The sequence below is a fragment of the Pocillopora verrucosa genome, chromosome 6 (genome assembly GCF_036669915.1).
Source record: "Pocillopora verrucosa isolate sample1 chromosome 6, ASM3666991v2, whole genome shotgun sequence".
In the NCBI taxonomy this organism is placed as follows: Eukaryota; Metazoa; Cnidaria; class Anthozoa; order Scleractinia; family Pocilloporidae; genus Pocillopora; species Pocillopora verrucosa.
Window position 1 is genome coordinate 906,911 of NC_089317.1, and position 18,329 is coordinate 925,239.

General features: G+C 36.5%; 2 protein-coding genes across 2 annotated transcripts; one reads left to right on the top strand and one right to left on the bottom strand.

Moving 5' to 3' along the window:
• Positions 1 to 35: 35 nt before the first annotated feature.
• On the bottom strand, positions 36 to 8,375 carry LOC131792232 (choline-phosphate cytidylyltransferase B). The gene is made up of 7 exons (XM_059109610.2): positions 8,187 to 8,375; positions 7,643 to 7,757; positions 7,305 to 7,424; positions 6,260 to 6,411; positions 5,127 to 5,348; positions 4,473 to 4,619; positions 36 to 2,357 (listed from the first exon to the last, which is right to left on the bottom strand). Exons 1-7 carry the CDS (start codon positions 8,307 to 8,309, stop codon positions 2,121 to 2,123), a joined length of 1,116 nt encoding a protein of 371 aa, XP_058965593.2. The 5' UTR covers positions 8,310 to 8,375; the 3' UTR covers positions 36 to 2,120.
• A 108-nt stretch (positions 8,376 to 8,483) lies between these two features.
• Positions 8,484 to 16,586, top strand: LOC131792233 (uncharacterized). The gene is made up of 11 exons (XM_059109611.2): positions 8,484 to 9,044; positions 9,198 to 9,254; positions 9,512 to 9,998; positions 10,592 to 10,692; positions 11,758 to 11,933; positions 12,284 to 12,365; positions 13,032 to 13,101; positions 13,836 to 13,919; positions 14,204 to 14,348; positions 14,824 to 14,918; positions 15,147 to 16,586. Exons 1-11 carry the CDS (start codon positions 8,519 to 8,521, stop codon positions 15,352 to 15,354), a joined length of 2,031 nt encoding a protein of 676 aa, XP_058965594.2. The 5' UTR covers positions 8,484 to 8,518; the 3' UTR covers positions 15,355 to 16,586.
• Positions 16,587 to 18,329: the final 1,743 nt, after the last annotated feature.

Consider the following 18,329-nt stretch of genomic DNA (forward strand, 5'->3'; position numbering starts at 1 on the left):
TTTGGGAACAGAAATAAAATATTTACGACACATCGTCAATACTGACTATTTTTTAATTTTCTGTCAGTTTGACAAAGAGATTATATAGAAAATAAGTTTAATGGGGTTTCGAACAATTATCAATAATTTCTTGTGAACTTAGTTCCACACAGTTACAATACAAAGATTCTATAATGTGTTTTAATTTAGCCAATAAACCCTCTGGCTCCTAGATAAGATTAACATTTAACTTCTCCTTAAGACATCAGTACATCATCCACCAATCAAGAAAGAGAATTACTTCATAGATCATGCGAGTTACAATATGCTTATTGTGCTGTTTGTAAAAACAAACTCCACTCATTAGTGGTTACTTGTATTGACTTTGTATGAGAATTGGAAAATCCTAAATCATCTGTATGAAAGATAGCCTTTGATTTTTTTCTGGGCTTCAAATAGTAACTACACATGTTGTGAAGAGCCAGTTTGTGAAATCATGAACAACAACAACAATAATAATAATAATAACAAAAATGATGATGATACTAGTGATTATCCTATGCACAAAAGTGTACACATCTACAAGCAAAATAATAAAAAGACATCTAAAAAACAAGAAATCTCTTCTTAAAGATGTGTCTCCTATGCCATCTTTTGTTTTAGCAAAGAATTGATTTTACTGATAATGTACCAATACGTACATACACAAGCTACAAATAAAAAACAAACCAATACAATGTGAAAGTCTAGTAACACAGTTCACGGATATATTTTGTTGAGTTTTATTATTGTAACTCTAAGATACATCTGCTTTTATTCCAATTTTCCTTTGGTCAAAATTGTTCAAAACTAGGTTAATTAACTCATGTCATTTGTCATTTCTTTAATTTTGGTTAAAGAAGAGACAGAAGAAAACAAAACACAAGCTGCTTCGGAAAATTCTCTAAATAGCAAGAAATACTACAATTGTAACCACACCATATCCAAGTTCATTTTCATATTTGGAGTTTGGATATCTTTGCATCACCATGACAAATTCAAGCTTTCATTACACTCAAGATGACACAAGCCATGTCCAAACATATCTTTAAAAAATTGTTTTGTGTATTTCAAATTTTGTAGATATCTCATTCTTTTGCAAATACATATTAAATGATTAAGTCCTTAATTTGTTTTTTTTTCAAATATGTTAGTTTCAATTAACTACAGATTAATTTTGTTCCCAGGCTTATCTGAGACCAAAATGATAAACAGAGCTAAGGCCAGTCAGCCATTTCTAAGATTCTTGAAGCCTTCGGTTTAGATTGAGGCTAATGACTGAGATTTCAATGGAAAAATAGTTTTATAATCTCATCCAAATGGAACTCAACTTCAAATGAAACATTTTACATTTGGCCTCACATTTCAGAGGACTTTTACAGCTTAGAAAATAGCACAAAAGATCAAATTTGCTTTTTTTTCACGATGTTGGCACGAATAAGCAAAAATGATAAAACTAAAAGAGAACCCTTGCTATCTTCTGAACCCTCTAACTCCCAGAAGTAATTAACATGTAACTTCTCCCTAAATTATCACACATTATCCAGCAATCAGTTGATGAGAATATTCAAACTTATCAGTTTGATATTGTTATCTTGATCTGACACCAAATTCTCCTAAATAATTATCAAAGAAATGTGTAGCAGCTGGAGGGGAGAATTAACAATCAGATCTTGGGAGTTAAAGGGCTAACTGTTACATTCTTCTGTTTTCCTTTCTTCTAATACACTTTTTATGTTTTGTGGTAAATCCATACCAGCCTCAATTGGCCAATTATCACCCAAAAAACAAAAACATCTGGAGAGGAAATCAACGTTTCTTCTTCATCACCATGAAAAGAATGATAAAAAAATGATATATTTAATTCATCAATTTTGTTGATAAATTGCCATTAATGATGACAAGTAACATTTGTCAATAGGATGACTGTGTTCCTATTTAAATCAATCAAATAGGCACATTACTACCATCATCAATGCCATCATCCTCATCATAATTAATACATTATAGCTATTTAATAATTCAATTTTATCGATAAATTTCTATTAACAATGACAAATATAATTTAGTTAATTGAATGACTGTGTTCTTATTTTAACCAATCAAATTGGCATGTTACTACCATCATCAATGCCATCATCCTCATCGTCACTAATTTCCGGCTGAAGAGACAGGTGGGGAAATTTGGGTGATGACGAAGGAGAACAAGATGGAGACACATCCAGCACTGGGTCTATGTTCCGTCCCGGTGACAGCGCCCTCTTTATTCTGACTCCAGCCCCCTTGATACGTGCCCCTGCATCAAATATAGTGTCTTTGCCTTTGCCAAACAACTGGTTCTGTCAAACACAAGAAAAATATAAATTCATGTTCCTGAAATAATCGTACATGGGTATAAATATGACTAATAGTAGTAATATAGAATTAAGCACAGACAGAAAATTGCTTGCAACAAGAATTTAAAAAAACAGTCAATTTGGCTAGCAAGAAACTAAAACATATTATAATTATGCTTGCACATCGTTTATAAAAAACTATTGTCATCTCCCTCAGTAAACATGGATATCAAAATATTAGTTACTTCAATTTTGTTCACTTCATTACTGATTACAGATAATTTAAAAAACAAATTTTAATCTTTATAACAAACAAACAAAATTAAATATTTGTTTGTATTTTAAGTCAAAAGTACCTTTTAACAGAAGAAACGACTTGACTGTTGTAAACCCACCTCTTCTCACAGAAGCACTCAAGGAATGAAAAGTTTAACTGTTATAGTAATATTATTTGGGTTAAATGTTATTTCTAAAAAGGATTGGTAAAGAATCCATTCACTAACAATTCAAATTCAGCACCTCGTTCAAAAAAGGTTAATTTTATTGTTTAACTTTACATCAACTTTACCACAAAAATTATCATTAAATTCAAGTAAGGCTTGGTTTTTCTTTTTAGGTAATCATCCATGAATTTTTGTTTTTTAATCATAGGTATAAATTACTTATAAGAAATATCAATTTAAGAAAACATATCTTGTTAAGGTCAACATTCAAGCTCCTTTCAACTTTAACATCAGAGTTTTAAAGGTATTAAAATAAAAAAGTGTCTAGTTTTTAAAGTTTGTCAAATACCTAGAGGTTTAACCATGTCTTGAAATTACTACAATAATTTACAAACTTTCAGGTAGTTTAGATTAGGTTTTATCATCAATAGTTCAAAGCAAACCAAGTTTAAAAAAAGCAAAAAAAAGCATAAAAACAACAAAATGAAGTTTAATCAATCTCTTGGCGAGGGGGTTACCAGACGTGACAAAGTGGTCAAAAATATCATAATTTCAAAAACATTTACTTGGATGGAATTAAAAAGTAGAAAGCAAGGTGAAATTTCATCATTGGATTAAATAAATTCACCAAAAAGCTTAAAACTATAAAATGCTACATATTTTTTTTAATTTAAACACTCCTTTCATAATTTATAAATCATTCTAACAATATTTTAACAATTAATTATGCTAATATAAGAATATTTTAAAACTGACATTCCTGAATTTTACCAGCAAAGTATTTCATGGCTCAAATGTTTAGTTATTAAAGCAATTATAGAAGGCAACCAGACAAACACAAAGAATAAAAGAAAAATTTGGTCTCCGGAGATTGCATTTTTGGGGATCAGCCCTCTATCCTTAGCAGTTAACCCTTTACACCCTAACATCAGTATTCATATTCTCCATACTGTTATGTGTACATTTACTAAGGAGCATGCAAGGAGAATTTGTCTAACAATCAAGAGTTTTCTTTAGTTGGTGATCATTTCCTTCATTCTCATGACATTAATGTGTGATTCAGTGGTAAAACTGTAAGGAGAATTTAGATGCAAGTTTTAGCCCTTTCTCAGAGCAAAAGACAAAGGGCTTGCAAAACGTCTGCTTTGAAACTCTTCGCGATTGCCAATTTGCATTAACCCTTTAACTCCCAGATCAAATTTGTAATTCTCCAAGCATACACTTCTTGTGTGTCAGTTCAGAGAATTTAGTATTGGATCAACTAATTATCCCCAAATTAATATTTTTCTTTATTCTCATTACTTATCTGGTTGATACTGTATTGATATTGTAAGGAGAAATTCTGTCTTGGTCACTCATGGGAGTTAAAGGGTTAACAATTCAGTTGATAAAACCAGATTATCCTAACCAGTGTTCTCTTTTTCAAGTGGTAACCAGTAAAATTTACTGAATGTAGTTCCTCTTGTTACTCCCTAAAATCGATTGGAATGATTAACAATTCAACAGGCAAAAGGATTGATCTATGAGTATGAAGATTTCTTTAACCAGTTGTGCTTAAAACCAGGGAGATCACTGTTTAAGAGTAATCACATTGTTAACCACTTTTAGAGGCACCATTGTTGTTCTCATCCTCATGAAAAATGTTTGTTTTAGAGAAAGATTTCACCAGGCTTACCAATCGACCATCCCTTCCAAACATGTCGATAAAGCTGCCTATAAAATCCCGCGACTTTTCTTCCCACTTTTGAAGCACCTCCTGGGACTTGTCTGTTAGTTTCCCTTTGATCTCATCCATTTTCTGCCTGACCTGAACCTCTTTTTCCTGTAAGTCAAGTGCAAGATATAATTAACCCTTTCATTCCTAAGATCTGATTGTTAATTCTCCTCTATGGCTGTGACACATTTCCTTGTAAATTAGTTACAAGAATGTGGTGTTGGATCAAAATGACAACTTCTACCTGATAAGTCTGAGCAATCTCATTACCTTTTTGCTAGATGATGTATGGATATTATGGGGAGAAGTTATGTGCTAATCACTTCTGGGAGTGAATGGTTAAGCAATTCTCTTCTCTGAGTGTTCTACATCTTTTGTCAATGAGGTAAGAGAATTTGATCTCTCATTACAATAATTTCCTTAGGCTGATAGGCTTTTCTTTTCTCACAACCTTTTTGCAGGACAATGTATGAATATTGTGGAGAGAAGTTAGCTGTTAATCTCTTAGGCACAGCTGATTCAACTAACTTTTTTCTTCAATTTCAAAAAAATAACAATAATTATAAAACTAGCCAAGGATAGCAAAATGTACTGAACCTTTCCAGTGACACTTACCTTAATAAAGCTGACATTCAGTTCTTTAGCAGTGTAACCTCTTGCGAGATTTCTCCTGACATAAACATCATAATCTTTGACCACCCTTGCAATCAGGTCTGATGTAGAAATTCCTTCTGTTCTTTGAGTGGCCACAAATTTCCCCATGGCTTTGACCTCCTTGTAAATGTCATCAGCACCAGCACTCTTGTAAGGTAAGTCATCATGTGCGACAAAATCAATCTGAAAAATAAATCCAATAAACAATAGTTTCAGAGCCATATGAAAATATATACCTCTTACTAACCGAGCACGAGGTCCACACTGTGAGATATGAACTGAGTATACAAGATATGATAAATACAATATCTGCCACAGATACGGCTTTTATCATTTCAACTTTATACATTATTGTATATCGATTGAATGCTCTCGACCAATCAGATTTTTTACAATAAATCTCAGATTTAATATAATAAGAGTTAACCCTTTTCATGAAACTAAAAATATGCATTACTTTTTTTTTTTTTTGATCAGCAATGACTAGAGAGATATTTTGAGTCAATGTTGTTAAAACTTGCATGATTTTTCCACTAATCATATCTATCAAATTGTTCCATATCCTCGAGACTTTCCACCCATCAGGTTTTTTTCAAGTGTTATGATAGAAACCCTTGCTTCCAGCTCCCGCAAAATGTACTGTGAACTGATTAATCCTTCAACTCCCATGAGTGACCAAGATAGAGTTTCTTATTACAATATCATATAATATTAATGAGATGAGTGATGAGAATATAGAAAAATATAAATTTGGGGATAATTGGTTGATCCAATACTAAATTCTCTAAACTAACATCATAAGAATTGTATGGTTGACAATAAGGAGAAGTACAAATTTGATCTGGGAGTTAAAGGGTTATAAGATGTGTGATTAGTGCCAGTACAAGTATAAATGAGATAAGTTTGGTCCATCATATCTCTTAAACAAGCACAGTGATTTATCTTTTTAATGGTATTTTTCAAAGCAGAAATTGGTTGGAAACATTTAAGGAAATTTTTAAAACATTGTTAAATAACCTTCTTTTTTGAGGAATCACCTTCAGCTCCTTTTTGTTTACTTATTACAAGTTAGTAATAACAGCTACTCTACATACCTTATGGAGTTCAATAAAATCAGGAGTAACTGCCCAAGGAGCATCACAGATAACCTCATCAACATAACGGCAATGCCTCAGGGATTCATATCTTTCATCCTCTGTCATGACTGTGAATCCCTTGTATTTGTGTGTCAGTTCATCATTAGACACTGCAGCAAGGAAATTTATTTTCAAAAAGTTTTTTTACAGAAAACAAACATGAGACAAAGTATCTGTTAGACACAGTTCTGCAGGATTCATATTTTCCTGTAATGGGAGAAGTTGAATTAAGCAATAATTCTTGCGACTTGAAAACAGGACTACTACCTGCCAAAGGCATCAAATTATTATCACTTTCTCTTCCAAGATCTTTCTAGTAATTCCTTTTACTTCCTGTCACACATTTCTTATGATGCTAGTTTGGAGAGTTTGGTTCTAGACCAACCAATAATCCCCTGATTGACATTTTTCTTTATTCTCATTGCTTGTCAGCTTGATATTGTATCAAAATTATAAGGAGAAATTCTGTCTTGGTCACTCATTAGAGTTAAAATGTTCAAGAAGACATCCATTTGAGGCCTGACCTTCAAGATGGAAAGGTAGATCACAAAAGTTTTGGGACAAAGGGTGGGGAAGATTCAGTGCTGCAGAAAAATTTATGTTAAATTTTTTTCTTAAGGGAATCAAACATAGGCAAACGATACACAATGGAAGAATCGTTTTTGGGAGCATAGTTTTCTTTATGCCCAATTTTCCAACTTCTTAGTAAAGTGTATTTGTTCAAGTCTATTTTATGGCCGATAAAGTAACTACATTTGGTGGGAACTCCAAATAATTGAACTTTAGACTTGAACTCAAAATCAGGCGGGAATTTTTCTGAACTTTGATATCAGCTGATGTCTTCCGAGGCATTGCGTTACATTTCAAGGTCAAACTCGTTTTCTGTCGAAGAGTTTTTACGACCTTTCTTACAATTTTTCACGGTTGATTGGTAAATGAAGGGGTTTATAAAAGATAGGCGATTTTTATATTTCCATTAATAATAAATTAAGGAAATTCATACCTCCCACCATCAGATATACTTCTGTCGGAAAAGCTTGTTTCGCCTGCATCAGTGCCCTCGCGTGTCCAAAATGATACACATCGTAAACACCGTCAGCATAGACACGAATTGGCCTTGTTGCTGCAAAGAGGAAGTGAATTTTTAAAGAATTACTAAAAGATCGATAGTAAAAGCTTTCACTGCAATAATTAGGTAGGGTATAAAATTGGTTATTTCAAAAACCAGCTGGTCGAAGAAGTGCGGGTACGTAGAAAGCATTTGTTTAGGCGAAAGTTTAAAATGAAATTAAATTACCATTTGCATTGTAAAGCGTCTGTCCCAAACAAAGACACAAATACCTTTTCCATCTTTTGCGTCCTGTAAAGTAATCGGCTCTAGATTGTCGGAAACTTGCTCCTCGGGAGACGAAATTGTCAAGTCTGGTTCAAACAAGAAAGCGGGTTCACGCGGTGACTGAATCGAGGAAAAATAAAAAGCGCATGAAAACAATACAACAAAGCCATTCTGTTAAAGCTCTAATCTTTATCACCTTAGTTGCGTAATGTAGCTGTACTTACGATATGCGCATGTATAATGGATTGTAAACAAAGTGAAATATCAAGCTTAAAAGGTGTACAGTAGTCAATTTCAAAAAGAACAAAAGTTGTCTATTTCCGTTCAAGCTTTTGTTGTCGTAAGTTGTTCAATTGGCGAGCCGCCATTAGCAGCGGACGGAACTGCTCGATGTGTCTTGGCTAATTGTTAAGAGAACTGCAAAAAAATATTAAATCTAACAGCTGCAATCTTGCTGTGGAGGAAAATTAAACCGTTAAATCTCCCCTCTCCTAGGATCTAAACTACAGCGTCTCAGCTGTATTTAGAAAAATAACTTTCATTTCTCACCACGCGGACAGCCTTGCTTTTAGCTCTTCCGTTTAAATCCGAATCTTGTGGATCAGGGCGTTTTCTTTTCCGCGAACCATTCTGTTTCCTAGCTTCACCTGAAGAACTCTTTGGGGAAGACATCGTTACACAGATGCTGTCACTTTGAAAGCATACTACGTCTTTAGAAAGCCGGTCGAAGAGCTAAATTGCTTAAGAGACTGGGTATGATATACGAGTTCTTCCGAGCAATATTCCGACTTACTACGAGTACTTACGGAAATCTCGTCAGTTTCGTCAATAATGGTTGTCATGGAAATGAGCGAAGCGGGCAAAAGGAAAAGAGCAAAGTAATGGCGGCTGCTAGCTCGCCAAGACCGATACCTCTCTTACGCAGGCCTTTACCACCTAAAAAATCACAACCACCACCCTCTCTGCGTTCAAGATCAGAAGATAAATCCTCGACGGAGGAGAGAGATCACAAAGTGTGGTCAAAATCACCCGAGGTGTCAAGCACAAAGCGACTTGTTAAGTCAAAAGTCGCAGATTCAGCGGGCAGAGAAGTGAGATTTCATGGCGATGTACCTCTGCCGATCGCGTCTTTAGTGAAGCCTTTCAGGACAAAAGGACCCGATCCTCTCCCTCTTCGACCTCCAAGAAAACTAAGAGAACTGCCTTTGGAAGCTTTTGTGAAAGACTCGTACTCGAGACCACCTCCTGAATTTACTCTGAGGGACTTCTTGAAAAGACTACCATCCCGCTCTGCAGTCAATGAAGATGGAGAACCAATGATTTCTGATCAAAACTACGAGAAATTGACAAGCTGGTTTGCTGCCAACAGACCTCATCAGTCTTCCATTCATAATCTCGATATAGACAGTATGTATTAATAATTCAAATTTTTAGTCTATCGATCAATGAATTCGTCGTATCTTTGTGAACCATGGTGTAACGCGTTAATGAAGCGACAGCTGTTTCCTAGTACTTTTTGCTGTGAATCACAAAGAGATTGATCAAATGTTCTTTATACAGGTGTTATTGATGTACCAGATGTTACTCCAAGAGTTCCAGCGAGACAGTTGTTTATAGGTGAGAAAATCTGACAATAACTACAGTAACTGTAGTTCAAGTTATGATTGTTAATTCTCTTCTAGAGCTGCTAAATCAAGAAGGTAAATAATGAGAACCAAGATAAGTATCAATTAGGGGCTTATTGGTTGATCTAATACCTAATTCTCAGAAGTAACATCAGAAGAACTGTATTGTAGAGAGTGAGGAGAATTACTAATGAGATCTTGGGAGTTAAAGGGCCAGGGCCATAAGGTTTTCTTATTTTTTTCCCGTAGAGATGCAATTCCAAGGAATGGAAATTTTCCAGACACCAGATCAAGAATTGACTTTGATTCCAGAAAGAGCATCCACTGTATTTCCTGTCACTCCAGCAGCTTCTAAACTGACAATACCAGCTTCTAGATATGCACTGCTACCACCAATAGAAACAGAATGTGTTACTGACATTGACAAGGATACTCAAGTATCCTCCGGAAGAGATGATCATCGGAAGAAAATGGCGAGCATTCCAGTTCAAACTATTGGTGAAGTGACAATGGCTGAAATGGTGTCATCTCCTCGGGAAAAAGGTGTAAAGAAAGAGGCCATGGAAACTGAAGAGGGATATGGAACCAGAGAACTAAAAACTCGATTTGCTTTGAGTCAAGATTCTTTTTTAAAACATGATGTAGATCACGATGTAATTGAAGGAGATGGAAAAGTTGATCATGAGTCAGACAAACCAAAAACAGCTGTAAAAGAAAGAACATTAAGGCTAGAAATGTAAGTAGCATGATTGTGTTGTGTGTTTGAGCTGTGATCTGATTCAAAGATTAATTCCTTTTTTTACAGTGATTGCTTTTACAACCCCCCCCCCTCCCCCCGCCTCTCCTACTCTTCTTCTGCTTGGAATCTTAAAAGTTTCTGATAACCCCCAACCCCCCCCCTCTCCCCCCTAACCTCTTGAGATCCAAATCTCCAAGACAAACCAAATTTTAATAATTACTTGTTTGACTGAGATGGTGCTGCAGTACAAACTATACAAACCACTGAAAGCTCGCATTAGTTTCTAGTTCAATTATTGGTTTTCAATCCAAGAAATGTATACTGTTCACAGGATTCTTTTGAGCTGAGGAATAATATCAACTCACATTTGGTCCTTGATGGCCTCATACAAGGCGCACTATTATTTTTCAACTCGGTAAAATGGTTAAACATGGGAAAATGGCTGAACTGTGAAACCAGACTGTGTTTTTGCCAGAAGTAGGTCTCAATTATCTTCTCTAAGGGGATTGATTTTTGATTGGCTAAACTTTGTGTTAATAACCAGCCCATAGTACTTTTCATTATTTAATTTTTTACTTGTTTTTGCTCAGTGAACCAGCACCAGAATATCAGAGTGTGGAGGTAATACTTCCAAGTTCACAGCCAGCATATTTCCAAGGAGAGGAGCTGCCAAGAACATCATCTCCATTTGGTTTGTATTATGCTATGAAGGAAAACATTAGAAAGACTTTATTTGCCTTCTTCTGTGCTAACGACAAGTCTGACAAACTTGTTATTAAGTCAAGACCAAACTGAATTTAGAATACCTACCCTGATTTTTTATTAAGTGGCTGATAAACATTATTGTTGTTGAGTAAAGTCCATAAATTTTGAGTCGTATCAGGGTTAAAAATTAATTGATACCCATATTTCAAGAACCCCTAATTCCTTCCCATGCTAAGAATTGTAAATTCACATTACTTTGATCTGCAAATGTAGCCTTTGTCAACTATTTCAGAGGGGCTCAACCAGGAATTTCTACAAGAAGGACTCTATATGGGTTCAGCTATGTTAAGTGATCTGACCAACCTAAAATTCATCAAAATCATCAATTGCAACATGCTGATTTTGCTTTGACAAATTTGACCATGAACATTCACTTGGTGTGACAAAATTTTATCAAATCTGCTACTTTTGTTATTGTGTGCATTTTTGGATGTAAGTGTAGATGGTTTAACTGCCCCCAAGGAGGTGTAAAGTTCAAGCCTCAGAGTGGACTTATCAGTAAAAAGTCCATTCACTGATTAAAACCCTAAGGTTTTAATTTGTGACTGCACTCTTTACTGATAACTGTTGGTGAGGGTCCTCTCTCTCCAACATCTCCATCGCTATTGGGGGACATAATAAAACCTGTCACACACTTACATGTAAACAGATTGTATGGAACACAGCTCCTTGTACTGTGGGTCTGTTTCACTGATTGGTGTTGCAGGGCACTTACCACAAGATGCCTTCTCTCCTGGGACAGGATTCACTCACCTTTCTTTTTACCCTTAGCTGGCAATATGATCCTTTTAGATGGTTTTCAGCACTTTTCCAAGGACAGTATTTTCCTCAATAGATGCCTCTTACATGAAATATATAATATGGTATTTCATAACACTATCTTACTGGGATTTAGGGTGCATGCATCATAGGGAAAGCTCCAGTAATAAATTAATTAGTGTGGTTATATACACTGCAAATCCTAAATTTGTTCTTTTATTTTCCTTCTTAGTGAGTGCTGATGTTTATGATGCGCAAATGTCTCCACTGGAAGCTGTGGTATTAAATGCCATGATGACAGGCTCATCAATTCTTAACTTCAGGGCACACTTCTTGAATCAACTTCCTGATATGAGCCCACTGGCAGGGATGCTAACACATTTGAATCTGTCCTTCAATGATCTTTGGGTGAGCACTGATCTTAAGCTGTCTTTTGTTTTTTACATCAGAAGAACTGTATGGGAACTCTTAAAGACAAATTAATGACCTCACCAGTTTGTGCCTTGCACTGAAAAAATTATCAGGCCTAACAAAAAATGGGGGGGGGGGTTGGGGACCAGAGATTGGGTTGAAAGCCTTTGAGACATTTTGCCACATTTTCAGAAATCTTTGGACATCTTTGGATATGATTGAGCCCTCTACAAAAAATCTCCAACCTTTAAATAAAAAAATTTTGACAGGTGAACTAGTCTCAGACTCAGATCTACATAATATTCCTAATGCTTTTTATCAATTTTCTATCCTCAAAATTCTTTTAGGTTTTCCCTCCAGAGATTCTGCAGCTGGTCAACTTGGTTTCACTAAAACTAAGGAACAATCCCATCAAAGAAATTCCCCATGGTATGTAGGAAAATGGCAGTCTCTTTACCGTCCATTACTACCTCTGGGAGTATACAGTTTTGTGACTTTTTTTGTCATTAAAAAATGTACTGTGTGATTAATTTACTGATCTAAAACCTCTTAGGAATTATCAAAAGTTATTTAGGATACTAGATGCATGAGATTTTAGGATAAAGTAGGGATACACTTAAAGAGGGGTGGTTATATTGCTCTAGATTATGTGCCCCACAGGACAATTTGTCAAATGCTTCAATTTTTGGCCCATTTTATTTTTGTTGGTCAGTATGGTCGTCTGAAAGGTGGATAACTCCTCCCACACTATTGATCTTTATCCAATAGTAATTTTTTTTACCTTCCTGCTAATTTTTTTTCTTGGAAGAGCAATTTATTTTGTACTTTCCTGCTTTGATGCAGTATGTTTAGGGTTTTCTGAAACTGCTCCAAATAAATAAGATACTTGCAGCTTATACAAAGATGAAATTTAAAACATTAAACTTTTCATAAGATGGTGAAAGAGGAAATAAGTAAGAGCAGTATATAATTCATTCTGTATCACCAAATCCAACTATGAATTTGTCTGACACATTACATTTAGGTGGTGAATACACTAAAGATGAATCTGTGTGCTACTTTGTTAATCTGAGATTGTGATGTAACCATTTTTAGGTATAAAAAAGCTGAAGAGGCTCGTTGTGTTTGAAATGTCCTTCAACCTTCTTACATCTTTACCATCAAGGTATGCTTTTGTTGCAAAGAATAAATTCTCTCTATATATCACTTAAACTTCAGGTTTTGATTTCCCTTACTTCTATTGTAATATTTTTCAATGCTACTCTTTTCTTGCAACATTTGATTCAATTCTCTCTCTGTCACTGAAACTCCTGGAATCCAGGTTTTGACTTCTTTCACTTTTGTTTTAATATTTTTCAATATACTACTCCTTTCCAGCAATATTTACCTATACTGTCAACAAATTTCATATCTTTTCTGTTTGTACATTTACTTTTGAGCTCCTAAACTTAGATTTAATTGTGATTTTGTTCAAAAGTCATTTCTGAAGGTGCATGATGTGGAAGCAAAATGTCAAGTGCATTAATATTGGTTTATCAGCTTTTTCAGCATGTATGTCACTACAGCATGCCCTTGCTTTCTTGTCTTTTCTTATGTACTTTCTACTTAAAAAGGTCATACCTGTTTGAGTTCAGATAGGTTTAAAGGAAAGTTGCTCTTTACCTAAGAAGCCCACACAGCCAGAGCTTATTTTTGTTTCTGTAGCATAAGGTGACTGAAACCGGAATAAGCTCAGGCTGCATGGGCCTCTTAGGATAGGATGTTGGATAGCATAGGAGGTCAGTGCTTTGCAGGTTACCAGCGCCTTCCCCTCCCCCCCCCCCCACACAATGACCTGGCCAGGTCTTGAACTGTCTTCAGTTAAGCACCCAGTTACTAATAGCTGTGTTATTTCTGTAGTCTCTTCCAGCTGAAACATCTTGAGCTTCTGGACCTGGCCTACAACCTGCTCTCATTTATTCCTTCAGACATTGGAAACCTAAGGTATGTTTGCTGTTTCCACCTCATAGTCTTACAACTAAAACTGACCCCTGAGAGTGACCAGCATCTAAATTCTCCCAATGTTACCTCCCCTGTATCACACATTAAGGTCATGAGAATAAAGGAAATGATTACTAGCTGAATAAGCTCTTGATTGTTATACAAATTCTCCTTGTCAGCTCCATAGAAAATGTACAGAGAGCAGTATGGAGAATGTGCATACTGATGTTATGATGTAAAGGGTTAAAATATTCTTTTTTATACCCTTCCCTTGTTTACATATATAGTTCTCTAAGGGAATTGAATCTGGAAGGAAATCAACTTGGAGCCTTGCCAGTTGGAGCACTGCATCTGAACTTGAAGTATGTCAGAATACAAAATAACTTCACACATCCACTAATGTGGCGAGAGACAGCTAAAAATCAACCTCAGGTGAGACGAGAAGTACATAAGGAAAGTTTTGAGATGAAGGGAAAAGCTAAATGAAAAATTTTTAAAAAACATGAGGAAAACCCGGGCGAAAAGGTTGTTTAACCTGTATTGAAGGTAGATGTTTTTTCTTTGTCCCAGGTCTGTTATCTTTCACTATCTTCCCTAACCTCACGGGTGCAATTTCAGTTGAACTGAGGCGAGCGCGAAGTGCGAGTCACGCGTAAGGGGAGTTTTGTGCTCCTTCTCTCGCTCGTGACTCTCAGTTCCAGTTCGCCTCGCGCTTGCCTCCGTTCGACTGAAAAATCTCAAAAAATTACGTCCATTCTGCAGGCTATTTGAAATTTAAAGAGGCCGAATTGAACCAGAATTGAGTTTGGACCATGGAAGTTTACATTTATTTACAAGAAGCTAATTCCGCTTTAGTAGTGATGGACTATACATTCTGAATCTGAGTTTGGTTTGTTTTTCGTTGCAGCGGCTCGGAGACTTGGCTGCTTTAGCTGTGTTTGGACAAGGACTACATATTAAGAAACGCGATTTACCGCCGGTGATTAAAAATATTCTAGAAAGGTAAGACTGTCCTTGGTGATGTTGATACTAGCTCTTGTAGAACCAGTTTTTGTTTGGCAGAAAAACGTTAAAAAAAAACTCGCACACGCGAAAATCGTACGCGTAACAAATTCCCTCAATGTGTTTTCAAATTCAGGTCTCAGAGCGCGCGCGCACGCTGGTGGCGCATCACCACATTTTTTGTTGTTTTTTTTTCCAGTTTATTGATTTATTGTTTTTTTTTTTCAGTTATACTCGCTGTGACTGTTGTGACGGTCCAATGTTTGGTCGCGGAGTAAGGGTAATAAAAGCCCCGTCCTCCATCTTTGGCGTTAAAAATCTTCCATTTCTCTTCAACGCCTGCACACAGACTTGTAGGCGGCAGTTCAGTAGAGCTTCTGACTCGCTTAAACTCTGGATGCAAAGGAACGCACCGCATACTTTAACAGAGTTATAGAAATAAGACTTCGAGCCAAATGCGTCCATAAGAAATACTGTGATTAATTATATATGTGACGAATTAGGTGGATTCACAAAGTGAAGATCTTTCTCTGGTGAAGTTGCATATTGGCTGCGATATATTTTCATGGACAAAAAGTTGAGTTACAACGTAAGCAAATATTGACGGACCTTCTAAAGGACCAACGTCACCAGTTTTCCATCATGGAAAATTAAGCTAAATCCGTCTTAATCTTCTCCAACTTCAACCATCCGTGTTTCTGTTTTAATTAAGCTTCCCATCTGGTTATTTTTCTATCTTTTCCTACTGATATTTTTGGTTTCCATCGCACTGAAAGTAATTTTTAAATTCAAACAGTGTACTGTATGTACTGTAGAATGAGCAGTTTAGTTCATAGCAACGATTAACGCTGAAATGAACAGCGATATTTGAGTCTTTGTTTTACTTCATAATCGCATAGGTTAGCGGACGAAAACATTTTACGAGTCAACATTTTACGAGTTTATTCCTTACGATTGTTACTTTTCTTCAAGATTAAACACTCGATAAAATTTCGGGCGACATGACCATGAATTTTGGCCAACATGACTCTGGTTCCGGGCGACATGACTTCGGGCGAGATGACTTTCGGGCGACGTGACCGGTTACCCTTAGAGTGCGAGTGATACCGACGTAACAATCAACTGAAAGAGATTCCTATTAATGCAAGTTATACTGACGTTACAATCGATCGAAACAGATTCCTTAGAGTGCGCGAGTTAGTAACGGAACAACAGTCGGAGAGTTTGACGTCACAAGTAAGATGATTGGTTTTGTATAAAAAATACATTTGATGCACGTGTAATGCATGTACCTATTCTATGAATTTCCTGCCCAGTCCCCGACCTGTCAATTGACCAATGAACAAACTTTGTCCCAACTAAGTCCTCCCTTTTTCATAGTTTTGGCATCGACAAGAGCTATTCGATCATTAACCCCTTTGCACTTAACACCATATTAAAATGACTGAAATCACTGTTTATTAAGCGTTAGAAAATGTATGTTATTATAAGGATAGGGTGAGTAATTTGCATGCTATTTCAGTTTGCATGAAGACGCGCTGTCGGAAATGAGACAAAAGAATCTGCTATGTTCCGAAACTTCACGTTTCATTTATAAAATCGACTTGATCTCCCCCTCTCTCTCACCGTTTTTTTGTCTCATGCTCTGATCTCTCTCATTTTTAATATATAATATGATCCTACTGTTTAATCATCTGTCGCTTATCGCAAAAAATCAACCGTAAATCAATTAACGCTGAATCTCTCACACACTCCCCTGTTTTTTTTCAGCAGGGGAAAGACACTAGAATGGCACACTCGATAAAATTTGAAATTCAATGAACGAAACGGAAAGTTAGTCCAGTATATCAGTTCAGTGTTCCTAAATATCTCTAATCAGCATCAATGTTCGCGTCTTGAATGCGATAACGAGCAGCTACCGCTGCATCCCTCCTGGGCTTGAATTTCAGGGCCTCGGGGTTGAGTTGCGGAGGAGCCTTTACATTCTCCCGATCGTAGGACAGCTCCAGTGGGTAAAGGTGTTGTACTGCCCGTTCGAGTGTTCCTTTCCCCGCCCCGTCCCTACATGCTTCACGACATTTCTTGGCGCGTTCACGTGCTCTGGAGGTCCTTGCTCCCATTTCTCCCATTTGGCTTGTAAGTCACTTGGTAGGGGGCTATCCCACGCGAACTTCGTGTCGCAGGCATCTCTGAAGAGCATTTTTCCAGAGAGGGTCACTGGTGAAGCCAGACCGAGTGGATCGTAGATTTTTACGACTTTTCCCAGGATACCCCTTTTTGTCGGCTCAGCGGTTGAAATTTTTAGAAGTAAAATCTCTGACACACGTTTTTTGTTATAAGAGTGACACTGCAGATGACACTACCAAGCTGTCAATCTTCTTGTATCGTCATCGTTCCATCTCAGCCGAATCACATTAGATTACGTATGACAGTTCCTGTCCACTAGGTATGCGCCTTCGAGTTATTTGCGCAGGTACAAAATCATTTTCCACCTTAAATTTCTTATTCTTACAGTCGAGATAGGCCAGAACAGAAACGAGATTGGTAATATAAAAATCATAACTATCCTATTGACGGAATATTATTCACATCTAAAGGGGTATCTTAAGAGAAATTGCCTTAGAAGACCGTTACATAACAACATCATGATTACAAAAGTTGGAGAAGAAGGGGCGTACCACCCCCAAGTTGCTACGTGCTAGTCATAATAACTATCTAATTGCAAAACGTGAAGGTATCACACGTTTACACCTTTAAGAACGAGAGGTGTCGAACGTGACCTTTTACCAGAGAGATTCAATCTTCCTGGACTAACAAATTAACTTTAATAATTAATAACATAGCTTTCCCAAGACACTATCACGAGTTCTAATTACCATAGAAACTGAACAACTGTTTCTATGTCAACTTCACTATCATAACGAGGAAAACGTGACCAAACTCTACCTTTAAGATAAGGCTTCCAAAAGGAATAAAAAGTAATCAACCTGCCTTTTTATAATTTTTTTGCAGGAATGGTTTAAAATAATACAATATTTCCAGTCCTTTCCTCGACACCAATATAAGGAAACTCTTGCGATATTTCAGATTAAATATAGTTGTATTTTTATCGTTTAACAAAATCGGGAAGCTGACTTGAATTTCGTCCTTTTCTTTGTCCCAGGGGACTCCCAGCAGTTTTGATTCGCTCTTTCTGGTTCCCAGTTGTTGTTCGGCGTAACCCTGATTTTCTTCATCTGAAGTCGCAGTTTCAACTTCTAACTCCCGATTGTTGGAATGCCGCTTGTGCAGCTTGAAAGTCGCCTCACCAAAGATTGTTGTGGCTGTCATCTTGATTTCTAACGCTTGTTTTGTTGTCTCCCCGCCACTGATTAAATCATCTACGTACCTACTGCGCTCTATCTCCTCCAC